This window comes from Anolis sagrei, chromosome 2 (assembly GCF_037176765.1).
Source record: "Anolis sagrei isolate rAnoSag1 chromosome 2, rAnoSag1.mat, whole genome shotgun sequence".
In the NCBI taxonomy this organism is placed as follows: Eukaryota; Metazoa; Chordata; class Lepidosauria; order Squamata; family Dactyloidae; genus Anolis; species Anolis sagrei.
The window spans coordinates 51,298,683-51,317,055 of NC_090022.1; the positions used below are offsets into that span (position 1 = coordinate 51,298,683).

General features: G+C 40.7%; 1 protein-coding gene across 2 annotated transcripts in view; it reads left to right on the forward strand.

Annotated features, from left to right (window-relative positions):
* The first annotated feature begins 246 nt into the window (after window positions 1-246).
* Window positions 247-18,373, forward strand: part of GRIP2 (glutamate receptor interacting protein 2) — a 503,998-nt gene continuing 485,871 nt past the window's right edge. For both annotated transcript variants that reach the window (XM_060766226.2, XM_060766231.2), the window contains exon 1: window positions 247-777. In XM_060766226.2, coding sequence (XP_060622209.2) covers window positions 723-777 — 55 coding nt within the window. In that variant the 5' untranslated portion in view covers window positions 247-722. The remainder of the gene's footprint in view (window positions 778-18,373) is intronic.

The following is an 18,373-nucleotide window of genomic DNA, read 5'->3' on the forward strand; positions in this document are numbered from 1 at the left end:
AAGGAGAAGAAAAAGAAGAGGAGGAAGAATGAGAAGAAGAAGAGGAAGAAGAGAAGGAGGAGGAGGAAGAAGTAGATGAAGTAGAAGAGGAAGAGGAAAAGGCGAGGAAGTGTTCCGTCTCCGCGGTTGCCTCTTCTCCGCGGTCCCTCCTCCCTCGGGAGCGCCTCGGCGAAGGCTCTTTCTCAGCGGGAGGGGCGCCGGGCTCACCTGCACGGCGGGAAGGCGCCAAAACACGAGGCGCGTGTGTGAAGCCTGCGCGCGCCAGGGAGAGAGAGAGAGGCGGGCCGTACCACTTCGCCTGCCTCCTGAAGGGAAGAGAACCCAACAAGGATAATACAAAGAAAAAGAGAGGACCCCTCAAGTCAGTGCGTTGGGCCCTGGCTCCATGCCTCCTCTGCTTTGCTACAGAAGCCTCTCCAAAGCCTGAAGCGGAGAGGCGGAACTCTTTGGGCTCCCCTTGGCTTTCCCAGCGACTTAGTACATCCCCGGCTCCATCCAGACCGCAGACTCTCTCGTGGAAGAAAGAGCGAGCTCCTCAAAGGCTGAGGGAGGGAAGGGAAGGGGTGCCGGGGAGTGCGGGAGGGTGCCTGGCTGCTCTCCCCGCCGCCGCAGAGCCCGCACAGCCCCATGCCTCGCGCGAGGCTTCCCGAGGAGGCAGAGCCACGCTCCCTCTCACCCTGAAGGCGCCCCTGCTCGGCTGTCAAGCTCCCCTTTGATCCGCGATGCCCGGCTGGAGGAAGAACCTGACCCTGTGCCTGCAGCGGATGCAGGAGGACGGTAAGGGCCCGCCAGGTGGGCAAGGGGCGCCAAGAGGAGAGAGGCACACACACACAGATAGAGGAGGGCTTTGTGTTCTGCGTTGTTTCCACGCGCGTTTGTTACGCTTGGCATGTGGGTGTGCTCGCAGGCTGGGGTTACACCTGGCATGAGCCAACTTGGGCCCTCCAGGTGCTTTGGACTTCAACTCCCACCATTCCTCACAGCCTCAGGCCCCTTCCTTTTCCCCCTCAGCCGCTTAAGCGGCTGAGGGGGAAAAGGAAAGGGCCTGAGGCTGTGAGGAATGGTGGGAGTTGGAGTCCAAAACACCTGGAAAGCCCAAGTTGGCCCATGCATGGTCTACACTGTCATATAATGAAACTGCATTATATGACACCAGGTCGGACAGCAGCTGTGTATGGCTATTGTTCTGCACCCACACTGGCATGAAGGCAGTTTGACACAGCTTGAACTCCCACAGCTCAATCCTGGGAGTTGTAGTTTAACAAAGTCTTGCACCTAATCTGCCCAAGAGTTTTTCCCCCCTCTGTGGCAGGAGCGACTTGAGAAACTGCAAGTTGCCTTCTGGTGTGAGAGAATTGGCCATCTGCAAGGATGTTGCCCAGATATTGTTACCATCCCGTGGGAGGCTTCTCTCATGTCCCCAGCACGAGAAGCTGAAGCTGACAGATGGGAGCTCACCCTGCTCTCCCCGGATTAGAACCCCAGACTTTTCTCTCACCAATCCTGCCAGCACAAGGGCTTAACCCACTGCACCACCAGGAGCTCCTGCCCAAGAGTGCAGGGGCTTCTGGGCATCAAGGACAACTTCTAGGATTCCATAGTATTGAGGCACTTGGTTAAAGTCAAACTGCATTCATTCCAAGGTGTAGATATGCCCCAAATTACCTTTGAAAAGGAGATAAGTTTTTTCTTTTCCCTCTTGCAACAAAATGAGCAGATGTGGCCTCATCTATGCTGCGAGTGCAGTTTGGAACTGGAGGTGGGGCCTTGCTCAGCCCAATGAGCTGCGTTCCAAGATGATGGGATGGAGGGTTGCAGTACTGGTGAAATGTTCCTCTTGCCAGAAAATGCAAAAGTGAAAATGTATTCATGTAATGATTTAGTTTGGAGGAGATAAGCTGGCTTGATTGTGACATAGCGGCTTGCTATTATTATTATTATTATTACTATCATCATCATTATTATTTTGGTTGGATTATTTTAAAGTGGATTATGGTTTAATGTTTGTCGAAGGCCTTTTTGGCTGGAGTCACTGGGTTGCTGTGAGTTTTCCAGGCTGTATGGCTATGTTCTAAAAGCTTTCTCACCTCACACATTTTGCCCACATCTTTGGCATGCATCCTCAGAGGCTGAGGGGATCTCTCAATCTCTGAGGATACCTACAATAGATATGGGAGAAATGACAGGAGAGAATGCTTCTGAAACATGGCCATACAGCCCTGAAAACTCACAGCAACCCAGAATCATAGTTTGTTTTAAGATTTCACAGTGGTCCTATAAGATTTTGTGCATGTCTGTTAGCTTTCCAAGTTCAGGGGGATGAGGAGGCTGGCATGATCTGCAAAACGGGCTCAATTAGCAAGATGCCCACAGCTCATAAAAGTTTGAGGAAATGTCCCACCAGGTGGCAGAACATGCAGGGCATCCAAAGCTTTGCACCAGAGTTGATTGGACTGCCTCCTTTGGATGTGATGCTCAGAGGGGCTCAAGCCATGGAAAGGGTGGGCTCCTTGGATTCAAGAGACAAAAAGCCTGCAGTGATGAGATCTATATGTGATTTTAATGTGAGGAGAATTTATCAGCCTCCGTCCTGAGCCTGATGTGACAATACGTCATGTTAAGTTCTGCTTTTGCCACTAAGGATGCTGTAAAGTCAAATGAGGGTATGGGAATTGTGGCGAGCGAAGCATTTGTGCAACTTCTGGCTAAAAGTGGGTGAACAAAAAGCTTTCAGCTATCCACGCTGTGTGCGTTAGATGCTTCATGTTAGAAAATAAATGTATGCTTGCAAGGATTGTCCTAAAACTGCTTTCTTATTGTATTATTTCTGAGCCACTTGGTACCATAGTTCAGATGTGTCCACTGCATTTTAAGCAGACAGCTTGAGTGTGTGTGCATGTGGAGCTGTTGAAGTGCTTCTCTTTGAAGGCAGTCTGCTCAATATTTTATTTCTGCCCAGACTTCTGTGGTGCTGCATCTCGTTCACAGGAGGAAGGCCAGAAGCACCTATACGTCTTGATTTCTACTTTTACATAAACTTGAGATATTTGCTGAATTTGACATTCTCTGCGGCACTCACTGTTTATGTTTATGTTTGTGTTGCACTCCATGCTCTGCAGGGAATTTCCTAGGAAGCAACTTCCATTTGGTGTAATCACATCAGTGATTACTGAATGATGGACAGTTTGGTTATCTGTATCATGTGTTCCATAGGTTTGTATAAGATATGCTGAGAATTTTTTTTAAGATAGTCATTTTCAAAGGCTTGGAAATGTGCAGCAGAACTGCTGTAACCATTAGAAAAAAACGCACTGGAAAAGAAGGAGGAGGAGCAATCTGGCATCTGGTAAAAGGCCTGGCAGATGTTGTTTGACTTGCTCATTGATTCTGGAACTTCACAGCCTCAGAGGACATGATAGGTTTAATGGGAACATCACATTATTATACTCTGTAGAGCTAGCTTCTTCCCGGGCTTTGTCTTATCAAAACTTTGATCTTGCAGTTTTGTACTGGCTACTCTCTCTGAGACATAATGAGACCTGGACCAGATAAATTGCAGTGTGTGCGGGGAGGGGGGGGGGGGGGCAGGCTTTTTAAAGCTGCATTTTAAAATCTGCCTTGAAAACACTTTCTTAAAAAATCTGAGAAATATATCAACCCGTATTAATTGCTTCTTATAAGTGGCATGTATTTGTGTGTGTGTGAGTGTATACACACACACACACACAGACACACAGTATATATGACTTGGTATACAAAATACATTAATTCTGAAGTTCTCTCTTTTCTCCACCCTTCTTCTTTCTCCAAAAGAGCAATCGTGTATTTGTACTACAGACTGGGATTGTGTTTGTCCACTGGGAAAACAAGAAACGTAGTGTCAGTACATCAGTTCCTTATTTAGCTAGGATGCAGAAATACTTCACACAGCCATACCATCAGGAACTTTGTATAGAAGTTCTTTTTGAAAGCTCAGAGTCGCTATGTTCCTTTCCAGTTTTTTGTTTGTTTGTTTGTTTTGGGTATGTTTTCTGCCTCTGCCAGTTTCACAATGTAATTGAGAAAATATGACATCTCATCTCAGTTGTTCATGACATATAGCCATATGACTTATACAAACTATTGGCAAAAGAGAAATATGAGAGTGATTATAGATTTTGAACACAGGGCTCTGTGTGTATATTGAATGTGTTCTACTACCTGCATTGTTGATCTCCTCTTTTGCAAGGGTTAGGGGCTCAGGAACCCTGTGAAAGTAGAAAAACTGAAAATAAAAAACTGCTACTTTTTAAAACTACAATGTCAAGGGGAAACCTTTACCTTTACTTAAAAGTATTCATAGGACTGCAAGCTGGAAATTCAGTCTTGAGCGCTGAAGTAAGCCACAATGTATTGAGAATGTACTGTACTGCTGAACACATTGTGAAATGTAATTCTTAGTTTCCAAAGTACATGCCTTGGAAAATAATAATGCTGCTGAGCATTCCTTCTTTACAAGGAACTTTAGTAACATTGCAAAAATGTGGATAGGGCCCTATGCCACAGATTCACAATGTTTCAGCAAACATTTTTGCATAAATGACAAATAGTCACATGTAAAATGAAACAACCAGGTCAGGTAAGCCTTGCATAAGTAAGCAGAGCAATTTTGGATCTTCTAGAAATCACATGAAAGCTTCTTCAAAACTATATTCTGGGTTGATTTTCCCCCTTTAGTTTTCTTATGATTTCTATTTTGGGCAAAGTTCTATGCTTTAAAAAACATGCTAGGGGAGATGTTTAGTCAGGCTTGTCTGCTCTCCACCTTTCTCACTGTTTTCCTGCTGTTCACACATGCCCAGGAAGAGACTCTGGAGCAGGCATGGCAAACTTCGGCCCTCCTGGTGTTTTGGACTTCACAATTCATAACAGCCGGTAGGAATTGTGGGAGTTGTAGGGCTGGAGTTTTCCCATGCTTGCTCTGGAGGCAGTTACTGGTTACCTGGCCTGTTTTGGTCACAGTGGAATCAGCTAGAACAGAATCCTGCTTTTTTTAAAAATATATTTTTAATTTTTAAATTTGCATATTTGTCCTAAAAACAACAATGACCATCTATACACATGTATGTATACATAAACAAATGCAATATTTCCTAACATATTTACAGTGATTTTACCTGACTGTGCCATTCCCTCCTCCCACCCATCCCATAAATCTGGCTCTTTACCAATGCAAACCTTTTTTGTTGCATTGTTTACTCCAGACATGCTGCAGCCTAACACTGAAAGTTGTTGTTTCTCCAGTCCTCCTTCCTTAGTCTCTAAATGCCAATCTAGCTAGAGACAGGATTAAGAGGAAAGCAGGCGATGGGGAGGGAAAAAAATAACTTTGGGGCAAAAAAAGCTTCCCTGTTGGAAACTTTAAGTGAAGTGTGACTGTACTTGCAAGGCCATATTGATACAGTAAAATCAGATTCTTTGCAACATAGTAATCCAGTTTCTTCTCCACACACCAAGTCCATCATTATTTAATCCATTTCATCAAGTGTCGAACCACAATATGAATGCATGGTACAGGAATTACATTATGGTTTTCCCTTGAATATTGTTCTTAGTAAGAATATCAAGCTAAAATGTTATTTCAACTAGACTTATAGGTCCATCTTGTAAACACAAGCAGTATTTTGATGACTTATTTTGAATAGCCATGACTTATGTTTAATTCTATGTTAGTGTTTATATGCTTTGGGTTTAAAATTCTATGCTGTGTTGCTTTTTATATTGTTCACCACTTTAAGTTTCCTTTAATAGAGAAACAGTGGCATATAAGTAATAATAATAATAATAATAATAATAATACAGCTTAAATATTTGCTAACATCCCAAGTTTTTACAAGGATAAAACCAATCTTCGGCACTGTCATTGGGCATCCTCTTAACCCAACTCTATAGTAAAATCTTGCTTATTTTTTCATTCATATGTATATCCTTTCAATTGTTCATGGGCTGTGTTCAAATGATAACTTTGAAAGCTGTCAGTGTACCAGGCAGCTGCAAACACAAGGCAAATCATTATAGCTCCTGATCATTGCTTTACAACAGCCCTGTAAAATAATACATTATTATTATTACTCTTCTCCTTCCCATATTACAAATACGGATTTCAGGCTTGAAAAATACTTCATATCAGAGGTACGATGTGAAAGTTGTAGTCAGTGTTGCTGGGCTGGAGAAAGATTTGGAAGATCCTGATTCAAGTCAGGCCGGTGAACTTCTTGGCTTACATATCTAGTCTACCTTAGAGTATTGTTGTGAGGATTAATGTGGGGATATGAAAAGCCTTTCACTCTGTAGAGGATTGATGGATTGTAAGTATTAACTAATTCATTAACTAATTCAAGTAATTATAAAATTAGTTCAGAGCGGAAGCCTCTTGTTCTCAAGTTATCTATCTCTCAACAACTAACATTTTTTGCCTGGTGTTTTCACACGTATATCCAGGTGTCAGCCTAATATTGCAAAAAATAGCGTAAGTCAACTAGCAAAAGGGGAAGCAGTAGGATGCAGAGTTGCATGCTGTAGTTCATGCTTCCATGTGATGTCCTCCTTGTCCATGATGGAGAATTTATCATCTCTGCAGCTGGTGGGAACCGCATGATTGGGCTTCTGTGTAATTACTTTTAAAGTATTTCTGTGTTCCTTGGGTTTAATGCCTCCCCTCGCTGCTCCGGCTTTATTTTTATATGACACAGCTTCTCCTTGCCATTTCGGTAAGAAGATCAGCATTCAGAAAAGTGCATTCCCACAACTTTGTGAATAACTTATTTTCCCTGCATGAATCAGCTGGGAAAAAGGTGGGGGAGATGTAGCATATTAAAGCTGTTCTTTAAAAGCAGAAATATTGTAGGATTAGGTGGCTGTTGCATTGTTCCTTTCCTTCTGCTGCGCCCGTCCCGTGTATATGGTTCCACGATGGTTACCAAGGAAACAGCTGTAGGAGGTACACTGGAATTTTATTGGCTAAATCATTAAGCCGGCTGTCAGGGTTGTGGGCAGAGGTTTCCATTGGTGCGAGTGAAGCCCTGCGATTATATTGATTTCTGAGATGAAAGAATGTGGCTAAGTCTTTCATAAGGTGTACTACTACCTACTTGACTTTTCACTATGTAAACCATGGTGCACATCATGAAATTAAAGGAGGGTAAAAGAGAATTAAAAGAGCAATTAAGTAGATGATGGATTCGCTTTAAAGAGCCTAATTTACAGCCCACACATGGTTCAGATATAAATTGCTTTTCATTTAATTCCAAATTTAATAAAAGTGAATTAAAGTCGGAAGTAAGGAACTTGGTACTTATTATGTCTTCCCTCCACTTGTTTAATCTGAAGTTAACAAAAGGATTGAAACAATTGCCTAATGTGAAGAAATTGTGGTTGACAACATCCCCTCATTCATTTTTCCTTCCCCCCCCCCCCCCATAGATATTTGTGTTGAAGGTACAGAATAAAGAATCTGCAAAAATGCCATATTCTAAAAAAAGCTGAGTGTTTATTATGTTTTTATTTAGCTATGTATCTTCTAATTCTTGTTTTTGTAAAACACAGGTTTGGCTTGTTACCTGCTAATTAGTATTTCCAATTCATAACATGCATTTGATGTTCATGCAAGCAGTCAAGGTCAGTCCCCAAGCCTGTTCTCCCCTGGGGAGATATAGGATACAAAGTGGATATAGTCCCTGTTGTTAACCATGACCTGGACCATGAATTATATATGATGCCTACTTTCCTACAAGTGAGGATGGGCTGGATTACAATATCTATGTGTGTAAAGGTACTATGTATGATTAAAAATGTAGCTTTGTGAATTCACGCAGAGTTCCCTTGTGGTTAGACAGCTGTTTGTGTAGAAATGAAATTTATTAATATTACATATATCTGTCACAGGCACATCCATAAATCAGGATGGTCATCATCATCATCATCATCTCCTTCATGATTTATCGACTTAACTGTGCCATTACTGTACATGGTGTTGTAAAGGTAAAAGAAACACAAAACACTTCCCTGCCCTTAGGCTTACAATCTAAGTGAGACATGACACATAAGGAAAAGGGGAAGGCAGTGTGTGCTTGTAGATTAAATCCAGCTAAATAAGTGAACTTAGATTTTGTTCCTTCCTTCCTTTCTTCTGGTGAGGATAGTCAACCGTGTGGCCCACAGCTGTATTTGTCTATATTAGGGATGGACAAATGTGGTCTTTCCAAATGTTTCTGATCCACATTTTCCATAGTCTCTGACCAGTAGCTATGCTGGCTAGGATGGTGGGAAGCTGTAAGTCAAAAACATCTGAAGGGCCATAGCGAAGGAATAGCATATTAAACATGAATTTGAGCTATAAGTGCCTTTAGGCTTAATTCTAACTTAATATTTAGCATATTAAACATGAATTTGAGCTATAACTGCCCTAAGGCTTAATTCTAACTTAATATTTTGTCTTACAAGGTTTGGTTGATCAGGCTTCTAGTTTATTCATGATCCTTAATTAGAGAATTTTATCAATTTCCTTGACATCTCAGCTGAATGTTATGAAGTATCAAATTGATGGTAATACTGTCAGGCAGTAATTGTTTGGCTTCTTTTGACCAACCAACCAATTAATGAATCAATTGATTAAAATTTCACCATATCCCATCAGAATGGCTGTATGAAGCCTATTTAATGAAAGTCACATTTTATCTTGATTAATTTAGACATAGATAACAATTTGGGAGTATCTTTTAAAGGATATGTGTGTAGGTAACACACACGTGTGTTTGTAGGTGAATGGATGTGGAGATGTTTCATATGATTGGTTCATTCCTAACAACGTAAGCATAGGGTTGCTGTAAGTTTTTCGGTCTGTATGGCCCAGAAGCATTCTCTCCTGATATAAGCATAATTGTAAATGCCTGAACAGATGACTCGTAATTGTCAAAAGTGTGAGAATGTTAAACATTAGAAAGTCAAGAATGCTTCAGAGCAGGTAGCACTAATATGATTAGGTAGTTTGAGTGACCCAAAGTGTCCTATCTATCCTGATACATCTGTGATATAGATGATAATTTTAGGGATTTCCCCCCTAACTCTTTCTTCCTGCAAGTCCTCTCTCAGCTCTTCTCTAAAAAGAAGGCCGTTTAGATAAGCATCCTGAATAACTTTCCTGTTTTAGAATAGAACTATAATAAAGCCTTCGGGTTTTTTTTTATCCTATGTCCTTGAATGGTTCTGTCATCCACAGGTGTGTTGGAGGATGCTAGTATTCCTTTGATGCATCAGTCTAACAGGCAACTGACAGCGAATTTACACTGGCTGCTTGATCTGAACTGGCCACAGAGGGATTCAAATCTTGTTCAGAGTTGTAGCCCAGCTTCAAACCACTACACCATGAGCAAAATTGAGATATATAAGAGAAATGGGGGTGGAGTTTAGTAATCTTTGCCAATTTGCAAAGGAGTTTCCTTTTCATAGGCCTCACTGGTTCATTGTCAATCATTGTGTTTTTAGTTATATCCATTGTTTTATATCTGTTTACCTAGGCAGAAGTTAGTTTACCAGTTTTCTCAGAATTTTTGTGGATCATTTAAACCAGTGGTTCCCAACTAGTGGTCCACAATAACTAAAATATGGCCTCACCATTACTACACTGTTGCAACAAGAACTATTGGTCTTGTGAAACCCTCTTATAGTGCAAGCAGTTGGCGAATACTGGATGTCGTATGTTCTGTATCAGAAACTATTGCTGATGTGGTCTATCCAATGAATTTTTCTGAATCAGCATCCCAAATAACCAAACTGAATCTAAAATTGACCCAAAACTGATTCGTAACCCTTTTGGTACTAATGTTGGAGAGTGGTCCCTGGTCAAAAAAAGGTTGGGAACCACTGGTTTAATCAAACAAATGGAATGAGATGTTTTCTAATCTAAGGAATCTGATTTTGAGAAATGTTGTACTTTAAATAAAAAGTTGAATAATTTCACATATGGAGAGTTTAAACACATTTGGTAGACTTCTACTTGATCCTGGTGACTTTCTAATTTGTGCACTGGCAACTACATATCAACTTTGTTGCTGTTTGATATAACAATTTCCACAATCATCTCCAGCAAATGCTGATATGGAGAATTGGTTTAGTTTCTCTCTCTCTCTTTACAATCTCGCTGCACCTTAGGAATTAATTGATTTATAGTAGCAATCGTTCTGTGTAATACTTTTGGCACTTGGATTCTTTTTCCTTGAAGAATTCATTGGCTCTAAGTTTTCTTTAAAAAGCCATCCAGTACAGAGTAACTGGCACGGCATGCTTTCTTAGAAAATACAGTGCTGCTACATAGATTGCCATTGTTTAAATGTAGAAATGATAAGAACTTTTTAATGCTGCCGGGCTGAGGAGCCTTTAAAGATGCCTATTTTCACTTATCTTTCTTTATAGTTTGTTAACTCCCAGCTCCTCATTTTAAACAGTGTGTGCCAGCCTTACAAAAGAAATATGCTCTTAAATACGGCTCTTAAGAATTTATAGGCTGCTGTTTGTTGCTAATACTAATTATACAGGCTGCTGCTTTTAAAACAAAATGTTAAAATAGAGGCTCTGACCTCCACCAACTCCTGCAATGTGTGGTATGGAATTAGAATGGCTTTAAAGTCTAAGCTAATAATACTTAAGGGAAAAGGTTAATTCATCAAAGAGATAGGACAGCGAGAGCAAATCTCAGACTTCAGTGGTTTCTCCTTCCCTTAGAAAAAAACTAAAATGTATATGGAGATTAGATGGAACTGCTGCCTGCTCTTTCTTCTATCTTCCTTAAAACTGCTTTATATACAACACTTTCCCTACATGGAAATAATTGGGATTGGAGACTGGGGAGGCCTTCCATCAGGCAGGTATATGTTCACCTGACCCAGACTCAGTTTTCAAAGTGGTTGTTACAATTAATGACATCAAGTAGGGAAAGCACTCTGATGGCTCAAAAGGGACTCTGTTAATCTCAAGTAGTTTTTACAGTTTTGACAAAATAAACATGTAAATAGTTTTCCCACTTGTACAGAAATGAATGCTCCATAGGGAAATATCAGTTGTGAAATGGATTCTAATTGTGAAAAGAGCCGGTGCGGGGAGGGGGAAAGTATGTACATACAGTCCTCAAGATACAAACATCCAACTTACAAATTACCCATAGCTAAAAACGGGGGTGAGATAACAGAAACTGAGAAAGATCTACCTCTCAGAAGGGAAATGCACTCCTGAAAGAGTTATCATTTGGAAAAGGTGTTGCCACTGAAGCTTTCGCACCAGTCCTTGATTCCACAACAAGACATTTTTTTTTCTAATTCCAATTCTGATTGGGACAGAAAGTGAGGAGAAATCTTCTAAACCGGGGCACAGACAATGAAACATACACCACGGGGGTGTTAATTTTCGTTTGTGCTATCCAAGGCTAAAAAAATGTATATTTTTGGCTGGAGCTACACTTAAAAAATGTACCTGTTCCGACTTACATAAAAATTCAATTTAAGAGCAAATCTACAGAACTTATCTCAACAATACATAGAACCTATCTCGTTTGTAACTTGGGGACTGTCTGTACAGAACCCCCCCCCCCCCTTTATCTGCAGATTCATTTTCAATGGCTGAAAATACCCACAGAAAATAGTCCCAAAATATTATGTAATCTCCCTTATGGTTTGAAGTATTCACAGCCAACCGTGCTCTGAAAATATTACTGGTGTAGGGTTCAGCACTGCCAATGGTTTCAGGAATCCCTCAGTGTTTCTTGGAATGTATCCCCCCATGCAGGATATCTTCTGACATAAGACTTTGCTCTGCTTTGTAGTCTGAGAAAATGTTACATGCAACAAGTTGTGCTTTGTGGATTTGGAATTGTTGCAGTCCATTTTACACATGCATATAATTGGGCGTAGTGTGGTTTGTATACTTGGTTGGATAATGTCTAAACTGATAAGAACTAATATAATGCCTCCTCCTTTTTTTTTTTTTACTTCAACCTGCCCTATATCTTTAGTCCTAACAATTCCTGGAATGTAGCCCTTAAGACACTTCCCAAATTGTAATTCAGCTGCTGCACTAAAAAGAGTTTCCCATCTCTGGCCTGAGATATAATATCATATATCCTTCAAATAGATCAGCTGGGGTTTACAGGAAAGTATCTTTGGCTCTTAGATCCCAGAACTAAGGAATTCACACCCCTTGGGATCCCAGCAAACTCTCATAATAGCAATAAGTGGAATGCGGCTTTGGTGAATTCATTGGCGTTGTTTATCATGATACGCTGTTCTGAGTTATATGTGTGCATTTAAAATAATTAACAGTGTACTTTATATTATGGTTCTGGTGTTTTTCACCATGAGACACAAAAGACTTCAGAGGTGAACTGGAAGCTGAAACTTAAAAGTTGTTATTTTCTGTCTGTTACACGTTGTTTCAAATGTTGTGATTGCCAGGACACTCCCTGTTTCTTCAGAGAGATATTTTTTGTATGCTTACCTGGAAGATATGCCCAGTATGTTCAGTGAAAAAGCATAATCCCAGTTTTTTTAACCTTTTATCTAAAATGAAAACTTTCCTTTCTTTCTTTCTCTTTACATGTAACGAGCTGCAAAATGTCATCTTTACCACTCTGAATAATGTGAAGCTAAGCAGACTCAGGTTGTTTATTTGTTTGTTTAATATATATAAACCCTGTTTTTCTCCTTTACCTTTAGTATAGATTGAGTGGAAGTCTACTAAGACATACTAAAGGTAAAGGTTTCCCCTTGACATTAAGTCTAGTTGAGTCTGACTTTGGGGGTGGTGCTCATCTCAGTTTCTAAGTGGAAAGCCAGTATTGTCGGCCTCCAAGGTCATGTGGCCGGCATGATTGCATGGAGCACTGTTACCTCCCCACCAAAGTGAAACCTATTGATCTACTCTTATTCGCATGGTTTTGAACTGCTAGGTTGGCAGAAGCTGGGGCTAACAATGGGAGCTCACCCCATCCATTGATTTGAACTGCTGACCTTCCATTCAGAAAGTTCTGCAGATAGCGGTTTAATCCGACATGCCACCACAGCCCCTTAAGAAATACTAGGGTTTTCGAAATAGGGCTAGAAAAGAAGCCTACCTGAAATCCTAGCGATTGCGGTAGTGAATTAGGGCTCTTGATGATACATGTTCTCTTCTTCTTTGAAGCTTTGGCGGGGGGTGGGGTGGGGTAGGAGAGATTGTTGTGCAGTAGTGAATTGGGGCTCTTGATGATGCATCTTCTCTTCTTTTAACCTTTTTTGGAGGGTGTGGGCAGCGGCGAGACATTCAATCTTTTACAACTATGTGGTAAGTAGGTACAATACGGTGTCCCTTGTACAGGAAATAAATAAACCTATTGAAGTTGGCTAGAACAGATGAGGGGAGAATTTATTTTAGTTCATTTCTTTGAGGAATTTATCAAATTACACAAATGTTTTATATTTTACAATGAGAAGAAGTTGACAAGAACTGTAGCTGTTGGCTTTCATATCAGTGTGAGCATGCAAATCTCATCTGGGTTTTAGATCACTTTAAACACGTTATCCAGTGACATTATCTAGACGACCCTTTTTTAGAGGTGGAGGGTAAATCAGCTCTATGGTGGCTACAAAATGCACACAGCTCATTTGGGTTAACACAGGCTAAAGTAGCTTAATGCAATGTGGAACCCTGTTAACAAAAGGTGCAGTTTGCTCTGAATTTTCACAAAGAATTTGGAACAAATTGCGGTTTTGTGTCCATGTAAACAGTTGGGCTGATTCTGAGACACAACTAATCACAGCTGTTTACATGATCATCCTGCATTCCCTGGGCTCTGACTGTCCTGGGGACATGCACTAGCACTTAGTGTTTATCCCTCCTGTCCTTCCAGTAGCAGTGACCTCCAGCTGTGATATGGTTGGTGAGCATCACTTGTTGCCTGGGGCATCAGGGTGATTGGAGAATGGAAGAGAGAAAAGAAGGGTGATTTCTTCTCTTTCCTGCATTGCTTAGGTGCCCTAGCTGATGTCACTCCAGGTTACAAGTGATGGTCACCAGCATTATTGTGTCTGGAGGCCACTACTATATTGAGAACGAGAATGGGGTGTGGGCATACTCCTTTCCTCCTCTGCAGTGGCCCAGACTGGCAGTAAAGACCCGCCTCCCGCCTCCACAGTTGCTTAGGGATTGGTGGTAGACATGGGCCATTGAGTCCAACCCTTTGCCATGCAGGAAAAGCACAATCAAGCCACCTCCCGACGGATGGCTGTCCAACCTCTGTTTAGAAGCCTCCAAGGAAGGAGCTTCCACCACATCCCAAAGCAGAGAGTTCCAGTGTTCAACAGCTTTCATGATCAGGATATTCTTCCTCAAACATCCTAGAGTCAATCCAGAATTTGACACTCTAGATTGACACTGGGATAAAGTATCTGCGTAGAACTGCCCCTAAATAGCAAAGCAAAATGGCTTGCTCCTTTAAAATTCAGACTAACACCCAGAGAGGTTTTATCATCTCCACGGACTTGAACTGCAGCTTGAGGTTTTTTTTAATGATGTGGAAACAAAAGTAACAGATTTCCCTATCCCTGGCTGTATTTCTCAGAACCACTGCTAAAGTCACATTGAGCTCCCTTCTACACTGCCATATAATTCAGATCATCAAATCAGATAATCCACATTATTTGCTATGAACTGGATAATATGAGTCCACACTGCCATATAATTCAGTTCAAATCAGAGAATCTGTATTGTATACAGCAGTGTAGAAGGGGCCTGAGGCTTCTCTCTCACCATATGAAGGCTCATTTGCAGATTCCTCTGTGAAGCATCCTTCCTCCTACCGTGGTCGCTTCCAAAATGGCCGGTATTATAGTAATCTCTCAATTATTCAAGGAGAAATAACTGACATAAGGGACATTTTTCTGGATTTATGTCAGCATGTGTGAGATGAGAATTTGCCTCAGCCTTGCTTGAGGGTTATGATGAAAAAACTAAGACGCACTATATTTCACACTAATGTTCTAGGTCTTATAGAGAGTGGTGGGTCTCCCCCTCACTAGTTTTTTATTCTGCTGAATCACAAGATGCAATAAAACATATCCTGTTCAGAGAGTTAGCATTTTGTCCTGTTATTTTATTTTTTTATATTCCTAGAAATATATGTCATATTTTTATTTTATTTTCAGAATTCAAGAATAATGGTTCCCCCAAGTTATCTTACTTTCAAACTCTTCAAGCTCTTTGCGGGGAGGGGGGCATCCCTAGAAGGTGATAATGTTCACATCGGATAAATGTAACATCCTCAAATGGTAGGTTTTATGATGATTCCCATTTTGTCTGACTTTTCCTTTCATTAACATTAGATGTTTTGGCAGCCTGTAATTACCAGGTTTGGATCAGTATCCAGAGCTGTCTTCAGCTTAAGTGAAATTCACAGATTCTGATGACAGTGTTTAAAACATTGCCTTCCATTGGGGAATTCATTCAGCCTAACATGTTCCACCTCGGCACATTTAGCTTCAGGTATTCTGCATTCTGATCACACTGGATGTAAACAGAAAGGGGGCCAGGGCACACTATGTGAAGTTCAAAGGACTTTTTTCTATGGATCAGGCTGTGATTAAGTCCATGCATTGTGGAAGATGTCAGTGACCCTGCCAACTGGACATCTCCCTTCTGGCTAGCAAAGGGCAGCAATAATATTGGGAAGTCTCTCACTGTCTCTTGAAGGCTACAAAACAATTTCTCTCACATATTCCACACACTGTTAATGGACATCCTATTATATATATATTCTGTCATATTGCTTTTCTGCCACTGGGATTTTTAGTTTAAGCCTTTCATTTCAGTGAAGACTCATATGAACCATGGTGCATTTTTGACCACAATCAATGAGATTTTCTCGAACTTTTGTCTCTTTGCTGTGGAAGCCTCCCTCCCCACATACACCCCCTGTATTTTGGCTAATGTAGTATCATTACTCACCTGATAGATCAGCTCAGCCTTTCAAAGGGACCTCCCATAATTCAGGTGATGTTTCAACTTTTACTTTCTTTGCCCCAAACCATGGGCAATAATAATGTTCTGCTTAGGGAAGTGGCTTTTTGAATATTGTGAGTAATCTATGTATGTAAAGCTTTTCACAGTTCCTTAGTTTTCAAATTTCCCATCGGTTCCTTGAAATCCAAACCACTCTCAGGAACTAGAAATCCTAACCAGGTTGAATGCCTATCTTCTTGCTGTTCTTCCCTTGATAGGCAAGGACTTCTTAAGAACTCCACTAACATTTCAGGATTTGACAGACTTTAAAGAAAAAAACTATAAGCAGGGTATCAGATTGGTTTTTAGACATTATAATTTTCTTTTTTTTAACATCTCTTTTAAATAGTTTAATGTTTTTGATAGTTTAATTACATTATATGTGTTTTTATTTATCAATTTTGATCAGCAAGAGACATTAATAAGAATATATTCAAATTGACATAATGGGCTGCTCAGTGAACATGGTTGACTCAATGTTATTAGTATGCTGAGAGAGTAGTAAGTCTGTGGATAGTTTCATAGTTTTTCTTCTTCAGAGAGACCAGCAACCTTATCAGACAGGACTTGGGAAGTGTCCTAGGAAGCTTCCCCACCAGTCCAGCAACAGATGGGCATGCTTCCCATCCCACAATTTTTTATTTATTTAGGAAATTTATACCCCACCTTTTCCCACTTAAGGGTATAAGGTGGCTTACAGTGGATAAAAACATGCATAATAAAAGTTAAAACATTTTAAACCAAATATTAGTTGTTGCTATCACATGATGTTGCTGGACTTCTGGCAGAGGCCCCACCCACAGTTTGAGTGGAAGCATCATACAACACATCTCTCTCCCAATACTGGAGCTTGCCCATGTTGTTCTGGCTCCATTGGAGCCAGCACAGATCCCTGGCGCTTGGGCAGCACTTTGGAGGAGCAGGATGCTTCGCTTCGCTCATGTGATAAGGTCATGAGTGATAAGGTCATTTGATAAGGTCATGAGTGAGAAGGGACTATCATAGCGATTTCTGGTGCATTTCAGGATAAGAATCCAAATTAATAAAACATTATGTAAATTTATGTGTTAAAATTCGGAGAGACTGAAACGTAATCTAGAGAAAGGCAACCAAAATGGTATAGGATCTGGTAACCAAAACCTATGAGAAATAGCTTTTGTAGTTAGATATTTTAGCTTGGATAAGAGAGGACTGAGAAGTGATATGACAACCTTCTTGAAGTATCTGAAGGAATGCTATATAGAAGAAGCAAGTTTGTTTTCCATTGTTCCGGGGAGAAGGTTAAGAACCAATGAATTCAAGTTACAAATTAGGAACCATCTTTAAGGGCAAAGGATGGTGGACTCTTCTTTGGTGGTTAAGAGGCAGAGGATGGGTGGCTATCTCTTTTGGGTTCTTTCATTATGCCTTCCCACATGCCAGGGCATTGGATGGCCCTTGTGGTCCCTTCCAACTCAATGATTCCTTTGCAAGACATAATTTTGCTGGACGAATACTGGTATCTGGAGGAGGAGAGGACCGTGAGAGGCCAATTTGTAAACTCCACACTGGAAGACCACATTTTATAATCACAATTCCCATTGTCTCTTCATTTTCTTTTCCTGATTGATGAATGGGAGAAAGAAGAGAGCTAGGAACACTCTTTTGGAAGGATGAATTTGACTAAGGTTATCTGGTGTTGACTCCTGCTTGTTCAATCCTTCATGTTAGAGTGCAATTATACATCACAGAGTCTGGAACAGCCAGAGTTTTGAAATCACCATTCAGTGAAGAAGTACACATAATAATAAATAGCAAAAAAAGATAGAGCATGATGTGGTGGAATGAGAGCTAGACTGTGGCATGCCAGGATTTAAATCCCTGCACAGACATGGGAATTCATTGGATTATCTTGGGCAAGTCACACTTTCTCAGCCTCAGAGGAAGACAATCGCAAACATTCTCTAAACAAAGCTTGCTAGAAAAAATACATGATGAGGTCATTTTGGGGTCAAAATAAATTGGAAACTACTTGAAGTCACATAATAATGAGAAAACACCACTTCTGTAGATGTAAATCTGGATGAAAGGCACAAGCTACTTCCTATCATTGTTATCATTAGGGTACCTGCTATTCCACTGAAGATGTTGTTCAAGGAGCCAACAACATGGGTAAAAGCAAATAGAACAGTGGCAGCATGGAAACAATCACTACAACCAAACTAGACAATATAACAATTACAATCAAGAAGCAAAAATCAGTCAAACCAATAAATAAATAAAAATTTAGAGAGCAGTTAGAAAAAATGAACCTTCACAGCAAACTCCCCCTCTT